At 44.0% G+C, this 17,377-nt stretch overlaps 1 protein-coding gene across 11 annotated transcripts in view; it reads right to left on the bottom strand.

Moving 5' to 3' along the window:
* Nucleotides 1-8,272: 8,272 nt before the first annotated feature.
* The window catches only part of MAP2 (microtubule associated protein 2), a 147,685-nt gene continuing 138,580 nt past the window's right edge, over nucleotides 8,273-17,377 (bottom strand). For 6 of the 11 annotated variants that reach the window (XM_065751274.1, XM_065751273.1, XM_065751269.1 and 3 more), the window contains 3 exons: nucleotides 10,835-10,916; nucleotides 10,206-10,318; nucleotides 8,273-9,520 (listed from right to left, as the gene is read on the bottom strand). In XM_065751274.1, coding sequence (XP_065607346.1) covers nucleotides 9,305-9,520; nucleotides 10,206-10,318; nucleotides 10,835-10,916 — 411 coding nt within the window. In that variant the 3' untranslated portion in view covers nucleotides 8,273-9,304. Of the gene's footprint in view, nucleotides 9,521-10,205; nucleotides 10,319-10,834; nucleotides 10,917-12,312; nucleotides 12,406-17,377 lie in introns of all 11 variants that reach the window. The other 5 variants (XM_065751272.1, XM_065751271.1, XM_065751266.1 and 2 more) reach the window with 1 other exon arrangement.

Raw genomic sequence — 17,377 nt, forward strand, 5'->3', positions numbered from 1 at the left:
AGCCTCCTCTCGCACAAAAGAGGTACAAAGACACTCATTTGGAAGGTAATCTGCCGAATAAAATGTGAACACGTTTACAGCCAGAAAGTTTTACAGAATGGGGTTTTAATTGTCTTCTTTTTGTTGTGTTAGCACTAATTATTTCTGCTGATGCACAGGTATAAGGTATCTTCAGTTTCAGGATGAGCTTGCTCAGATTGTAAGGTTTTGATTTCTATTTTTCTGTCCCTCAAGTTAGATCAGAAAGACAGCCTCGATTTCTAAATTCTGCCAAGTGCTAATTACTGAGAAAATTTAGCTAAAAGAAATAACTTCTAAAGAAGTAATAAAGAAGTTCCCCATTTCCCACTCCCTCAATATAGAACTTCTTGTAAGAAGCTTTCATATCAAAAAACATTGATTTGAGCTTTTAATTCTTAACTGAATGCCTCTTGACAGACAAAGTGAAGCAACAGTGCAGTAACAATGATAAATATGTTTTTAAAAACTGTTTTTTCCCAATCCTGCAACATATTATGAAATTACTGATCAGAGAATAAGCAACGAGAATTACTCTTTCAAAGAACAGTATGACAACAAGGAAAGTTGTAACGATGTTTGCAACTACAGAAGTATAGAATTACTTTCTTTACACCTTTCCTGCACAGCCAGCAGCTTGTGCTGCCAACACCAGCATTAGCAAGCTGAGCTGAGGTTTTCATGCAGACACTGTGGGGTGGGGACAGCAGAGCCAGGCACACCTCAGCTTTGCCCCAAGAACAGCCCAGCTCACGTTTGGCCATTGCTCTGGTAGCAGGAAGGGCCAAACTCGGCCAGGTTGGCCAGCTAGGCAGATGCAGACCTGTGTTAATTAGCATTTGGAGCTAAGACAAATTAATGTATAAGGTACCAATCACTACAACTTATGCAAGAGCCAAACAAGGCCTCCAAGCATGCTGTTTGCAGCACAATAATCTTTAATGGCTTCCTGCTACAAGAGATAGACACTTGGCTCTCTGAACGTAAAAGGAAGGTTAATACAACAGATATTTCCCAGGTGTAAGTTGGTGCAGTAGCTGAAACAGCCACCGTGCTCCAGCTCAATGGAAACAACCAACCACGGTGCCACTTGCAGTGCCAGCCAAACCTGCATTGTGAGTTCAGACCTCTGCTCTCCAACAGCAGACTGCCACATGACACCTCCCCTTCCCCTGCACTGAGATTTGCTGTGACAGGACTTTCTGCACACTTAGAGAATGAAGAAGATATCAACAGCTACAAAAACCTGCAGATTCTCCAAATTCAACAAGCTGTGACCAGCACTAAAACCAAGAGGTGGCAAACATGATTTATTATTATTTATGTGTCAGTCTCGCCTCTTGTGTCTGGCAAGATCACAGAGCATAACCTCCTGAAAGCCCTGAGGAAAATAAAGATATATGATCATATATGATATCATATACCCATATATGACAAGAGGGCTCGAGCACCTCCCCTTCAAGGACAGGCTGAGAGCTGGAGCTGGTCAGCCCGAGAAGGTTCCGAGGAGACCTTATAGTGGCCTTCCAGTACCTGAAGGGGGCGTACAGGAAAGCTGAGCAAGGACTTTCTGCAAGGACAGTGACAGCACGAGGGGAAATGGTTTTGAACTGGAAGAGAGTAGGTTAAGACTAAATATTAAGAAGAAATTCTTTACTGTGAAGGTGGTGAGACACTGGAACAGCTTGCCCAGTGAGTTTGTGGATGTCTCCTCCCTGGAAGCATTCAAGACCAAGCTGCATGGGGCTGTGAGCAGCCTGGTGTAGTGGGAGGTGTCCCTGCCTAAAGCAGAGGAGTTGGAAATAGAGGATCTTCCAACCCAAACCATTCTATGATTCTATATTACTGGTAGAGTGACTGGAGGCCAATTTTAACTTCACCTTGTTTTGAAGGCAACACCCCAGCCCCATCATGGATCAAAGAATCCTAGAATGGCTTAGGGATCTTAAAGATCATCAAGCTACAATCCCCTGCCATGGGCTGGTTTGCCTCCACCAGATCAGGCTGCCCAGGGCCCCACCCAACCTGGCCTTGAACACCTCCAGGGATGGAGAACCCACAGCTTCTCTGGGCAGCAGTGCCAGGGCCTCATCACCCTCTGAGTAAATAACTCTTTTGTAACACTTAACCTAACTTTTCCCTCTTTTAGTTTAAAACCATTCACCCTTGTCCTATCACTATCAGACTGTGTAAACAGTCGTTTCCCCTCTTGCTTGTAAAAGTATTCAAAGGCCACAACGATCTCCCATGAGCCTTCTCTTCTCCAAGCTGAACAAGCCTGATGCCCTTAACCTTTCATCACAGGAGAGGAGCTCCAGCCCTCTGATCATTTTCATGGCCCTCCTCTGGACCCACTTCAACAGCTCCACATCCCTACTGTGCTGGGGGCCCCAAACCTGGATGTAGTACTTCACATGGGGGCTCAAGAGGGCAGAGTAGAGGGGGAACAATCCCCTTCCTTGTCCTGCTGCCACCCCTCAGTTGATGCAGCGCAGGATACCGTTGGCCTTCTGGGCTGTAAGAGTACACTGCTGGCTCACGTCCAGCTTTTTGCCCATCAAAGCCCCCAAATCCTTATCCGCATCCTTATCTTCTTCTCCTAGTCTGTACACATACCCGGAATTACTTTGACCAAACTGCAACATCTTGTGAATCTCACCAGATTCTCGTGGGCTCATTTTTTTGAGCATGTCCAAGCCTCCCTTTATGGCATCCCTTCCTTCTGTGGTGTCAGCTGTACCACTCAGCTTAGTGTCATCGGCTACGGGTATTGCTAAGGGTACACTCAGCCCCATCATTCCTGTTACTAATAAAGATGTTACAGATTATTAGACCCAAGACCAACTCCCAGGGGACACCAGTTGTCAGAGGCCTCCACCTGGCCATAGAGCCATTGACAACAACCCTTTGGCTATGACCATACAATCAATTATTTATTCATCAAATAGTCCAGCCTTCAAACCTATATCGCTCCAACTTGGAGGTAAGGACGTGGTACTGGACCACGTCAAATGCCCTGCACAGGTCCAGGTACACAACATCAGATGCTCTTCCTTTGGACACCAAAGCTGTCACCACATCATAGAAAGCTGACTGGTCAGGCATGATCTGCCCATCTCAGATCACCTCCTCATTTCACATGTGCCTCAACATCTCCTCCAGGAGGATCAGCTCCGTGATCTTCCCACACACAGATGCAAGGCTCAGCAGCCTGCAATACCTTGGTCTTCCTCTCTCCCCTTCTTAAAAATGGGAGTGATGATTATCTTTTTTCAGTCACAGGGGACTTCACCTGACAGCCAGAAATTTTCAAATACAACGGAGAGCAGCTTGGCAACCACATCAGCCAGCTCCTTCAGTACCCAGGGATGTGTGTTATCCAGACCCATACATTTGTACACATTTAGCCTCATGATGTGCTTTGGTCTTAATGTGGGATGGATTTTGCTCTTTTGACTCCCACCTAGAGGTTCAGGAACACGAATGGCATAGAAAGTCCAACTGGCAGTCAAGACCAAGGCAAATATCCTGTTAAGTACCTCAGCCTCTTCCACGCCCAAGGAAGCCAAGTCTCCCTTTTATCAAAGGGCTACACACTTCTTTGCCTGTCTTTTCTGCCAAGTGTATCCAAAGAAACCCTTCTAGTTAAGAAGGACACACACAAGGCATTCCTGCATGTGGCTCTGCATTTTTCCAAAAGCCGATCAGATGCAGCCTGCAGAACCCTCAGTGAGGCAGACAGCACTTTCCCGGAGTTCAGGCTCATGCTTTTTTCCCCTGCTCAAACACCCCTCCCACATCACTTTGTTCAATACCAAGCAAGCAAAGCATTCCGTTGCAACAGGCCTCCCAGAACAAGCAGTAGTCTCCTGGAAGCCTGGGCAGACCGATGATGGCAACTGACCCCACAAAGCTGCTTTCACTATCTCCCCACCCTCCCTGGGAAATAATATCACATCAACAGAGAACAGCTGCCTAAAAGAAAACTGAGCTGACAGGAAAAAGCTGAAGTCGGGCAGAAGCAAGAATAAGCACAATATAAAGCAAAAACGCTTAACGTGATCTTCCTAAAATTTAGGATCTTGCTCAGGGAAAGCTATTTCTGGGACAGCTGCCTCTTGTATATTGATTCTTACACTGGGACCAGCTAATACACATGCATGAGGCAGGAGAAGAAAGACACGGAAGAGATCAGAATCATGATCTCAAGTGGAGAAGAAGGCATTAAAGGATGCCATAAATAGCTGCCTCCTCCTGCCACTCCTGAGCCTGGGGTCTTATCCTGCCTCGTCTCTGGAGCCATGAGCGAGAGCCTCCACCCCAGAGTAACGAGCACGATGGTTACTGCCTTCTCATCTAAAGACTCAGCCAATAACAAAGCTCTGCTTGCATTGCAGAGATGCACGCATGTACACAGGGCACCAGCACAGCCATAGAGACTGCTTCAAACAAGACACTTCTTTCAGCTACACCTACAAAAGTAGGTGCAGTCCTATAGGCCTTTCTTTAGGGGTTAGCACAGATAGACAGGTCCCTTTCAGCCCCTATGGCTGCTAATATCACCCACACCTGGGATCTCCTCACCCACAGCTGCTAGCACTGTGGGCACTCTCAGCTGTAGTCAGCACTTGATGATTGCACCTCTGTACGTGTGAGTGCACACACACACAATGAGATAGTGCAGCAGCGTAGTTAAGAACCCCAGCTCTGTTTCTGCAAACGAGCGCAAACGGACAAGAAATAAACACAAAAGAAGCCAAACAAAAGCTCAAGCAGACCAATCCATCATCTTTATCCCAGAGGGAAGCAGCGGGACTTTCTCCTCAGCCACCAAACCGCTCCCACCTCACAGAGCACCGGGAGAGACCCACGCGGGCCATTGTCGCAGCTCCCAAACTCACTCAACGGCCATTCCGCTGTCGTGCTGACCCAGGAACTGCGCCCAAAGACCTCGTGAGCCCCTCCGCTTCGGTATGAAAGCCCACGGTTGACGCGCACAACGCGGGCAACGACCCACGAGCCGCGCCCAGCGCACGACGGGCAGACCCTCGGTGCCGCCAAATCCTCTCCCCTCACAGAGCGACCGTTAGCGGCCGCGCGCTCGTGGCTGCACACAGGAATGCGCGCGCGGGCCGCCGTAGGCGCGAGGCGTCACGTGGTGCAGCTGCGTGAGGCCGCGCCGGGGGTGGAGCGCACGGCCCTCACACGTGGCCGCTGTGAGGGCGGCGGGAGCTCAGGGCGTTCATTCGCGAGGAGTAAAATCCGGTATTTTGTCAATAACGGGGACTTGCTGGGAAACACGACTCGGTCCGCCCCGGCAGAACCGAGTGCCAGCGGTGCCCGCGGGTTTGCGGTGCTTTTGGTGCGGTGTAGCTGTGCGCTGCATCACAGACGCTGCTGAGCCACGCGAGTGGTTAGATGACAAGCGGTTTTATTTTGCAAAACAATCACTATACAGCAACAAATACAATTGCAAATCGGATTGAAAAACATGAACTACCTACCACCAGCCATTCAAGAAATGCCTCTTTTATGGTAACAGGCTCTAGAATGATCAGAAAAAAACACAGGTTTGTAACAGCAGGCCGTATTCCTTGACATCCCAGCATACAGCGTGTTCGTTCGGTGGCTTTTTCTCTTTGCTAAAGTTGAAGTGGCGTTTATATGCTTGGTTTTTCCAAGTGTGAAACTAAGTTACCTTCCTGCAGTGGGGATTGCTTGCGTTGCAGCAGGACGAGCAATGAACTCTACACACCTAGGCTAGACTACCTGCTTCAGTTCTCATAGCGAGCGTCATCGACTCTTCAAGGCGTTTGCCTTTGAAGGGATGTGAGTACTTGGGTTTTGAATGGTTTTGGTCCAGCGTGGCAAGAACTGCTGCTCACAGTGGGGGCCCACACAGGCTGCCTTCAGACACCCCTTGGGTTGTGTAGATAGGCAAACGTCTATTTGTAAGCAGCCACGATGAGGTTACTACTGTACCTTAGCATAGCACTGAATGGATGATACCATTTACGGCTGTACAGTGAAAACATACGTGGCCCTAAGGGGCACAAAATTTTCCTCATCAGTATTCGTTTTTTGCTGGACAGAGGTTTGCTCAGCTTTGATTGCTTTCTGCGTGTGGTTACACAGAAGCAGGAGTCTGCAGATGGGGCAGAAGCCCCTTACTTTTGTCTCTACAGCTTTTCAGATCATTAATCTGGGGCTCTCCCCTAGCCATCCCAACAGGTTTTGCTGTTGCATTTCTCTGCTTTGTTACAAAGTCGGGTCTCAGACACCCAGTGCACCTGCTGGCTGAACGTGCCTGTGGAAAAGAAACAGCGGATGCAGTTTCCAGAGGAAGCTGGCTCTGTCTTAAAGTTTAAGTGGGCATTACATATTTACAAAACAGTTTCTTCCTTTAAAAGCCAACCCTCTTCTTGAGAAGTTAAGATTAATACGAACTTTTTCAGTGAACAACTAGTCATGTAACAACTTTTTTTTTTTTAACAGCACAAACTCTCGATTTCTTTTACCTTCATCTAAGTCCACAGCGTTCTAGGATTCTTTCTATGGAAGGATGATTACAATTACAAAGATCTTTGCTTGAATCAAGACAAGAAAGCTCATTTTAATGCATGAAATAAATGTCTTGGTGTGTTAACACCACTCTAACTTTGGACTTGTAGGTGGATTATCTAAACATCATTACTCAAGTAACACTGTTCTTGCTAGCTGGTGCTCCGCTTCGGGGAAGCTGAGGTTCGGTAGTACCATAGACTCTCCCACATTTGCAAAAGGCATAAAAATAAAAACCACGCTGCAAGGCTCATTTGTATTGACTATGTGATCAGAGCAATGTGATACTGTTTTAATAGTTTCTGTATTTTTTCTTTCTTTCTTTCTTTTGCTTTCCTGGAAAAAAAGAAATGGGAAGAGGCTTTTAATGCATCTCTCTTGACATTGTTTCCATGTGAATTTATATGATTACACCAGAGTATAACAAATACAAGGCAGAAATCAGAACCCATTTAGCATGGTTCCAAGCTAACTGTCCTTCGTATAAAACAGCTGACTTACCAACAGTATTAGGAACTTGATAGTGTGAAAAAGCTTTTTGCAGTGCTGAAATGTTGTGTGTTGGGCTAACGTTTCCAGTAAAATTTAGAGTTTTCATAATTTTATTCTGTCTTTATACTGTGTGACAGCTTAGCCAAAATCCTCATTTGCTCCGCGGAAGATTTACTGCGTAGTAACTGTGCATTTGCTACCTGAATCATGTGGAATCCTGTGCTGTTGACTATTAGAATCCTTCTTCACAGATGAGAGAATGTCCTCTAGAGTCTTTTTGGTTCAAAACCCAACACACACACACGCACACATACAAATTAAGGAGCAAAAAGAACAGATAAAAAGCTTCCAACACACAATGTTAACCTAATACATGTATCAAGTATAGCTCAACTGACAGTGCAAAGTTTCGTTAAGAGATTTCAAAAGGAAAAGATCAAACAATCTGCAAGAATGTAAACTGGTCATTTCATAATGTCTATTGTACATATAGTATCAGCAGATTATTATCTGCTGATGAGTAATACTCCCATATTACCTTCAGTGTTCTCGTAGTGTCCATAAGACAGTGTTGGAGTTCTCATAGGTAACTCCGTTAGATTGGATGTTTACATATCTCTGCCCTTTTTATGCACACTTTCTCTTATACTTTTTATTAGTCAATATAATCCCACTTTGCTCAGATTTTAAGATGCCCTATTTATTGATTAATCACTACAGCAACCCAGTCTAAGGAGCTCAATTTATTTACTCATGAACTATAATTTACAGGCATCTCGTTATGTTATATCACTGTTATCTGAGTGCCTGAGTGTATACTTAAGATATCACTGAAGGAGTGGAAACGACACCCTAATACTTTTTCCTGTTTCAACTTTAGCAAAAGAAAAATAAATAAATAAATGTAACATTCACTGTTACTACAGGAGTTTAAAAAAAAAAAAAAAGAAAAACAAACAAACAAACAAAAAAGCCAAACCCAAACTATTTTGGATTTAAAAAAAAAAATCCAGAATCCAAACCCAGCCATCTTTGGAGACCGTTTACAAACTTCTGGACCCCACAAAAATCGTATCTTTGTGAAGAAAGGGAGGGAAGAGGGAAGGAATCCTTTTTCTAGCATCACAGAAGAGACTTGCATCTGGCACTAAAACAGGGTCACGGCTTTTAGTTGTTACAGAAAGCAACTTCATGCTAAAAGTTTTCATCTTTTTTTTTCTTTTTTAAATGTATTTTTATGAATAGGGAAAAAAAAACCCTGCTAACATCTACTTTTACATACCTAAAATTGCAACACCAAAGGGTGCAAGAGACACAGATACTGTGAATAAAGTAGAATATTCAAGTATATGAAGAGGGCGTCTCACAAATGGCCACAGAGAAATATATATCTATAATACTGTATCAAACAGATGGAAAGGATGTGAAACTGATGGTGTCTACACAAATCTAAGCCGCTTAACCAACTTCCTAATCAGACACAAGTCCACTGGGGTGGGTGGAAGTGCTTGCTTTCAACAGCTTTGTTAACGTCACTTCCCCAAGCATGGTTCCACGTTTTCAACTAATAGTTTTAGTTATTAGTTAAATAATTTATTGGCTTTTCAGCTATACACTGACATAATTATCCAGGTCCAAAAAAATGTTAATAACTTAATTCAACTTTTGTTCTACTCGTTTATACAAAATATCGCTTTTTTAATTAATTAAACTTGAATTTTTCTATATGCCCTTCCTTCTGGTAAGCAGACTCTTAATCTAACCTGTAATAACTTACAATGGGCAACTTTTCATACTTTTTTTTTCCCCTTCTATCAACAGAACAGTGAAATGAGCAACTCGGGATATTAACAAGGCTCTTCAGAAAGAGGTGGATGGCCTTTAGGCACATGAAAGGTAAAAATGCATTTTATTGTAGTACGGTACTCCATGCAAGACAGAGCAGAGCAACAATAATTGTCCAATGTAACATACTGCAGTTGTATACCCATGTAAAGCCAGTGTCTTCCTGTTGTAAATGGAGATCAGGCCAATTTCTGCATCTATTTATATTTTTCTGTTTGGTTTTTTTTTGTTGTTGTTTTTGTTTTTTAACTGTATGGTAACTACTAGTCTTGGGATGTGACTTAGTTTTAGACATGGTAGAAATGAATGTAACACCTGCTCTGAGCCCATTCCTGCCAAGAGCTCATGCCTATATTTTATTACTTCATACAACGCAAAATGAGCAAATTCATAAGCCCTGCTTAGCGAGGGCTGCCGTGACATCTTCAGCGAGGGTAGCAAGCTGTGGTGATTCAAGCAGGTTGATGCTTCCAGAGGATGAGACGTTGCTAAGTCTGCGTGGTGAAGCCATGCTGGACCTGCCTGGTGACTGCGTGACGATCTCAGCCCCATGATCGACACGGGCTTTAGCGTGCTCTCTGAAGTTTAGTTTCTGGCTGTCAATCTGTTGCAGGAAAGCAGAGTTTAACACATATTTACCAAATTTTCTCATTATACATCTTTGCATCTCCTTTTTTTTCCTTTCTCTTTTTTAACAACTCTCACAAGGACTGAAGCTTCTTTAGTTCCTAGAAGGATTGAAACTGAAAATTTTCTCTTTTTTTTTTTTAACACATGTTACAGCCTCTCTTAATGTTTCTGTGTCTGACGGATGCCTCAACTAGCAGCAGCACAGTTCTTAGCTGTATGAAATTAGCAGGCATTTTATGTGGTTTGTTCCTGAAATTTCTATTTTCAAATGCTTGTGAGAATATCTTACTTTCAAGATGCTTTCCTCCTGTTTCACATAGCAGTCCCAATCCTCTAAGGACAGCCACACTGCGAGCTTATTGTATCGTACCTATGCCATACAATGGTTCCAAACAAGGTTTTTCTTTAGATGGAAAGCCAGTGCACAAACTACAGGTGGTTTCTCTATAAGCTTCATATTAATCCTAGATGGGGATGTGAGCTCCATCGTTACAAATTCCAGAGGGAGCAAATGGCACAGGAATGGGTTTGACACAGAATGAAGTGATGTTTCCTACTCCACTTAGAGCCACCACTGAATTCACAGCTCTAGTAATTTCACAAAAGAATTAGGGCTGAAGGCACACTGGCAGCATTTTCCCTGAGGGCTGTCTCCTTACCTTGACATTACCACCACCAGGTACGTGGTGGGCATTTTCAAGTGAACCAACTTTAGCCTGAGCTTTCTCTTTGAAATCCAATTTCACACTCTCAATTTTCACGCGTCCGCCTCCTACACAAGAAAATGAAACAAGAAAATGAAAAGAAAGTGCAGTGGCTCAGAAGAAGGTCCAACTTGATGCAAATGGGTACATTCAGATTACTTCCCTTTAATTTGAGTTCTAATTATTTTAGAAATGCACAGAATAACATGCTGCATGTTCAGTAACCTACAAAATCTTTAATACACATATCCACACTGCAAGCATGCGCTACAGTCCACTTGATTTTCATGGGATTTAAGCAGATGTTTAAATATTTAGCAAGCTTCAGCATGCATACTGGTGTTACATCAAACTGACACTTTGTACAAGCAGCATCCTTCTGTACCATTTTTTATCTCATCTCTAAACTAGGTGGTTCCACGCATCCATGTCTTTACACATTTAGTTAAGTAGAACTAAGAAGTGTTTCTATTCCCCAACTGTATTTCCTTTGTCTTGGACTATAAAAGAGAATAATTTCCCCTTCATGTACAAGTCTTTCCTTTGTCCCACATCCCAGAAATTGTAGAAAGCTCTAATGATACCTGGCTTGTGGTGGATGTTCTTGAGTGAACCACACTTAGAAGTCACGTGACTCAAATCAATCTTCTTCGTTACAATCTGTACCTGTCAAAAGCACACACACAGAAATTACAAGAATGAAAAGAAAAAATAAAAATAAAAAGACAAGCCCTGCAGAGGAAGAGCCCAAGCCTCTACAAACCACTGGAAAAGGAGAGACTGTTAGTTAAAAACAGACCACGCCACAAATGAGGAAATGCTGGATTAATACAGCAAGCTTCCCTTCCACCTAGGGAAAATGACAGAGCTGGGTTAAGCTTTTCTACTAGGAAAATGAAGAGGAGGATGAAGCAGATCAGTTTGTGGGTTCTTTCTGAAATGTTCCTGAGTCTCCCTAAAGGGTGGATGTTCCAAGCCCCTGTTTGGTTCTGTTTTTGAACACGCATCCTGGCAACTAGGAACATTTCCATGACTGTTTTTCCCTTGGCCATCTGTTTCATTTTTTTTGCCATCTAAACACGGTATGCATTTTAGCTCAGTCCGCTATGGAGAGGCTGGTGAATCTACAAATGCAACTCTTGCAGCTGTGCCTGTGCTGGTGCTTAGTCACCAGTGGCAGCAGCACCACACTGCTCAGCCAGGCAGCAGCACTGACACCCTCCATCCCTTCTGCGTCCCCCACGTGGCCATGGCTGCGCTGAGCCCAGCTCAGAACAGCTACAGCCACACTCCTGCTTTGCACCCAGCAGGAAGCTGCAGCCCCTCCAGGCCAGGACAAGTGACACACACACACAAGCTCCAAGCTGACTGCAGTGCCACTGCTTTTGAAGCCAGCAACGGTGGCCACAGTGAATCTGGTTACTTCCCACTGCAGAGGACCTGATGTGTGCATGCCACCAACTCATCTAAGGAGGGATCGTTTCCTCCAGACTGGACACATCCTTGTGCTATTCCAACATAGTGCTGAAACTAATTGGTCTCTGATCAAACCCTGAGCAACCTCAGCTGGTTGTACTGGAATAGTACTGTGGCAATAGCACTCAATACCCCCGTTGATCACACCCTCTCTCTGAGCTTTCTTTATCCTTATCTTTTTTTTAAATCTGTACAGAATTGAGAAGGTTAGCTGAAGATGCTCAGCTGTGAGCTGGAGTCTCTTTCTGGAAATTATTTTCTTGGGTCACTCCCATGAAAAGCACTAACTCATTCTGGCTTACACTGGACTTTTACTGTCAGTACCCCTGGGTGTTTATAGAGATGACCTGTCTTTCTCATTTTCTTTTCCTGGCCAAGTCCTGGAAATGTGTTGTACTCTGTGGAGGAAGATCAGAAGGCCACCACTGCATACACAGGGCTCACACAACTACTAGACCAAACTCACATGTGAAACATTAGCAAGAAGGAAAAGAGTGCTCAGAGGAAGGGAGACAGAGGGGTCTGGCTGTGCAAGGTGGGTCACCACAGTGGAGATGCCTGCTTACAGTGTGTCTGTGCTACTTACATTTCCTCCCCCTGCAGAATGTTTCATGTTATCTCTGGAACCACACCGGGACTGAATATCGCTAAAATCAATCTTCTTGTTTAAAATCCTAACCTAAAAGGAATCGAAGGTAACTTACTACATAACATACACATACTCCATCAGGGTGCAGGACAAGGGAGCCAGAGTAATTTTGCCTCCTGCTGTGTCTCCTGTACTCAAGTGTAAGAAAGTTGATCACACCAATCTCTACACTTAGTATGTTACCACGGTATAAATAAACACAGTGTGTTGCTCATTTTCTACCTCATGAATTGGTGGTGAAATGCAAAGGGGGACACTTGTATACTGGGAAATATGAGAGGTGGCTTTTCCCTGAAAAGCTGAAAGGATTCCTTAGTTACTTAGATGGGAACTCTTGGAAAGCCTGTGCTAGACTCTCTAGAGCGATGACAAATGTTTCTGTTGAACTGGCCAGAAGGAGAAGATGGCATCCCTCCTTTCAGTTCAGCACTCCAGTCTTTCATGCAGCAATCTGTGATCAGCCAGCTCAGATAAGAGTAAAAATCCTGAGGTACTTCACCCCTCCTTCTACAACGTAGCCGTAACAGTGGCTACATTCACCAGACAGGGTGTCCTGTTAAAGGTGACTGACAGCTCCTGACAAATTAAACTGCAGTCAGAACTCAGTGCCGTGCCTCTATTTAGGCAATGAAGAGGTGCAGTACAGGGGTAGCCTCCTCCTTCATCTTACTACTACGGAAACACAAAGCAGCTGCACACTAGCTGAAGTGCTCAGTGGGAGGAAGGAAGAACCCTGTGCAGTTTATGCTTCATGGTGCCAGATCTTCTAATTGATCCAGACTTTCTGCTAAATCTGAAACAAACGACTAATTTCCTCTGTGCCTCACCTACCTGAACTAGGAAAAGCCAATCTGACCATCTTACAAGGACATCAGATTTTGCAACTTTTGGCCCTTGCAGCAAGAAAAATGCCACATCTAGATGCCAAGTCAAATCCTCTGGCACTGAGCACCTGGAGTACTATTCTTGACTTGTGTACAGATTATTCCAAGAAGAAATTTTTAGGGGGCCACACTTTGCAGTTAATGCAAAGGATCTCTTCACAGCAAGCTGTTTTGTGGGTCCCCCTCATTACACATAATGCAATCACTATATCAGTCAAACCATTAGGACAGTAGGTGCTTCCTTGCTTAAACTGGTAAGGGCATGCTCAGCCATCGCCACAGATGAGAGCACTGTAAAGCACAACTAGTGGGTCACCTTCAGCCCCTCTGAAGGGCATCTTCAGTAGGCAAGCTGATAGTTCTGCCTTTCTCCTATCTGCTTAATCCATGCAAGTAAATCAGCGTCTACTGACATACGAAAGGAAACGCCTCTGGAGTTTTAGGCTTGTACTTTACCTCAGTATACTATCTGTCTAAAAAATGTACCCCAGTACTATACAAGACAGGTGTCACATCAGTTACTGAAACACACGTCAGATGTGCGGTCAGATCTGGTTCCCAGAGAGCTTCAGGCCAGACAGGACCGGGCAAAACAGAAAGCCTCCCTGGCACTTTTTGAGCACATCTCTCTCAGCAATGGATCAGCAGTGCCTCTCAGCAGTGGCCACAGGGAAGCACTTGCTCTGAAAAATGCTGACTTCGGTCATGACAAAACCTCACTGCTGTGGACTGGGGGGATGTAGCTTAAAAGTGAAGCCAAAGCAAGGCGATAAGTTCAGAGGGTGCCTTTGATCAAGTGGATAAAGTTTGATTTGCACCCAAATATTTGACAGGTTATGAGTGTCACGGTCCATGAGCCCAGCTAGCAGGTACGTAAAGGAACAATCACCATGGCTATCCTCTCTGTCTCAGTGGATGAGATGTGCCCCTGTGAAGAGAGGTCAGCAGGAGACCTATGTGTCATTTATATACTGTGCTGGCCAGCTGGCACAGGTGGAAAGTAGGTTTTCCCTGATTATCTCCTCCCTTTCCTGGAATACATCAGTATCCCTGCATGTGTTTAAGTCATGACCATCCTCAATAACTAAGCATTCTCTGAACTAATGAAGCCTTGTTTCCTGTGGATTAATGCCTTATACCATTTAATCCCTCAATTTTGTATTCTTAAGTAAGGCCTATCCCCTCCTGCCAGCAGTACCCACCTAGCTTTCTCCCTGGCTGGTTAGTCTATGCAAATAGGAGCCAATGTCTCCGACTGTGAAGCAGGGACTGAGTAATCACTGCTGTTTCCCCAACTACAGTGCTGAGTCTCTGTTTTGAATCTAATCAATAACTATTACTCCAACTTGGAGGGACGGGAGGTGTTTCTAAACTCTGCTCCCCTTGCAACACTAGTTGAAATTGGCCAGCAAGTTACAAATGAATTGAGGATAGCTAAACCTGCCAGCCAGACAGCATGACTCCATGATCTTTGTTTCCTTTGGGAAATCAGACTGTAAACATCAGAGGGAAAGTACCAGAGAGGGACAGGAACCACTTAGGCTAAAGAGAATCTTTGGCTTTCAAACAAAAAGTATAAATGGACTGAATTATTTGAAGCTGGAATCCAGAGGGAAATTTGTAACTATCAAAGCAGGGAGGCTCTGAAGCTGCTTCCCAAGGGAACCAAGCTACAAAAAGAAAATGGTAAACTTTTATAATGGCACTTGAAAGGAATTAAATGATGCATCTGTCTGTGATAGAGACAGCACAAATACCATGACTCACCAGGAAGGTCTCCATGTTCCTGAATGTGTATGGACATCTTGTATGGGGGTGGAGGTGTGGTACGAATGCATGTATATGAATTTTCATTCTGTATTCTAATATGCACACACAGTAAATGAAAGATCAAGTCTACTCATGCTCTCATTCAGGAAAGGCAACATTTTACTCTGTCAGAGAATGGACTGCTCTCTCTTCACACTCACTAAACATCCCAATAGGCTAACCTCCTGACAGACTCCCTCATAACACCTGTGTAGACATGACAGTCTGAGATGTGTAAATTCTCTTCTACTGATCTGATGCCAGGGTGCCAAGACATGCTGCACAGCCTCAGGAAGGTAGTATTTAGGTTTGTCGTTTATCATATGCAGGTAAAGTGAAACCACAGTGGAAAACTTGAGCCTTACAGACAAAGCTGAGTTATTTCCCCATAACCACGCTGTCCAGCAATCAAGCTGGCTTCTGCCTGAAGTCCTGGCAGGCTGGCAGACCTTCCCCCACTCTGTCCTCTACTGGCCCCTCAGCAGTGGTCCAGAAGCAAAGGCCAGGACAGATAATGCTGACTGGCACACAGCATAGCCTTACAGACACCAACTGCTTCCAGTCAGTCCACAGAAGGAGTTGGCCACTGTGCTCCAGTGCCTTCTGTGCTGTTTGAATGTTGTCCAACCAAGTATTGGGAAACGCAAGGGATTTATGGATAGCTGCAAGGAAAACAAGTGGGGAAGGTATTTTTCATGGGATTAATTTAGATGAGACATACACTGACCTCTACTCATAAGGGTGAACACTTCTAGTGGCCTGACAGGTAATTTTAACTGGAAGCAGCTGGTCTGAAGGCAACATCTACCCTAGACCAGAAAGGATGTTTTTGGGTGAAGCTGGCTGCTTATCATCACTCAGTTCAGCTTCCACAAGAATAGGGAAAACCCATTCCCAACATATCAGCATGTGGGCAGATAATCCATCAACAACTTTTCTCCTGTGGCTCACCGCCCTGGTACACACCAAAATAAGGATACTTGAAGAACAAAAATTGAGAAGCTGATGAAATTGCAGGCTTGCATATATTTTTCAAGAAGCTGATAATTAGCGTTCTCCCTGCCGTGAAATTATGGCCTTTGAGAAGTTCTACCACAAACACTGAGCCTAAAGCATTTAAAAAATCTCTAGCCTGACTCCACTTGTCACTTGAACATGCTGTGAGGCTGTGATATTGGGAAAAGTTCCCAGACTCCTAACAGCTTACCAAAGATGACAGGTTCCTCCTACTTACCACAGCATCACAGTAATTTGATGCAGCTACATCCCAGGAACCAGACATTATTTCAGTGTTTGCTCTGCTGCTTAACAAAGGGACTGAATGAAACAAGACTTGGTTGCACACAGAAAGTGAGGTTAAGGTTAAAACCTGATTAGAATCTTCAAAATCTGTACGCTGCCAAGAACAGATGATACTACAGATTTCATGCTCCTGGCAGAGACTACAGGTAAAGAGAGAACACTAAGGGCATTTCTTTGACCTATCAAGGACCCTGAAGAGGAAGAGTGTGCCTCAAATGTTCTACATCTACAAACAGAACCTGAGTAGTATTCATCTAATTAATAAGGGGGCCATATTGATCTAAGAATGTCCCTAATGGGAAGAAAAGCCATCATCAGTGTAACATAAGGGCAACAAGTATTTTCTAAGGGCATCTTTCTTAATTACCAAAATTTAAATTGTGCCCATTGATTAGTATCACGTGTGTGGTGCTAACTGTCCCAAGCACAAAGATTTGTGTTAGATGTTGTTTTCATAGTTATCATGCAGAAAAAACCGATTTGTTTCTCTCTCAAAAATTAACAACCAATATAGAAACCAGCATTTTCTCTTTAGATCTAACATCGATCATAGTAAGCCTTGTTCTGATTGCATAACTGTGATGCAGAAACACTGAGATGTCTTCCGTAACTGTGCTGGGAAACACAAAGCAAAATGACAGCTTTCCAAGCTGTAGAGTTTACAGTTGAGAGACAAAAACTCATTTTAATTGAGCATTCAAGAAAGAGCAAGATCCAAGAAAGAAAATCTAACAACTGTTCTGTAATCATGCTCCCCACTAAATCTGGGCCGCTGATGAACTGGACAGCAGAAGAAATCAATTCATGTACACCGAGTCAGAAAAATCCTTGGAGCAAAATTAATTCAACTAAAACCCAGGATCCCATAGATTTGTGTTTCAGTACCTCCCTAAGCAAACAAACAAAAACCAACACAAACAAATCCAAAGCAAAAGAGATTTTGCTAGATCACAGAGTTCAATCCTTAATTTTTAGAAGGAGCAGCAGGTATTAATTGAAGGGATACT

Source organism: Cyrtonyx montezumae, unplaced genomic scaffold (assembly GCF_038088225.1).
Source record: "Cyrtonyx montezumae isolate F1298 unplaced genomic scaffold, pur_monq_1.0 scaffold_7, whole genome shotgun sequence".
Classification (NCBI taxonomy): Eukaryota; Metazoa; Chordata; class Aves; order Galliformes; family Odontophoridae; genus Cyrtonyx; species Cyrtonyx montezumae.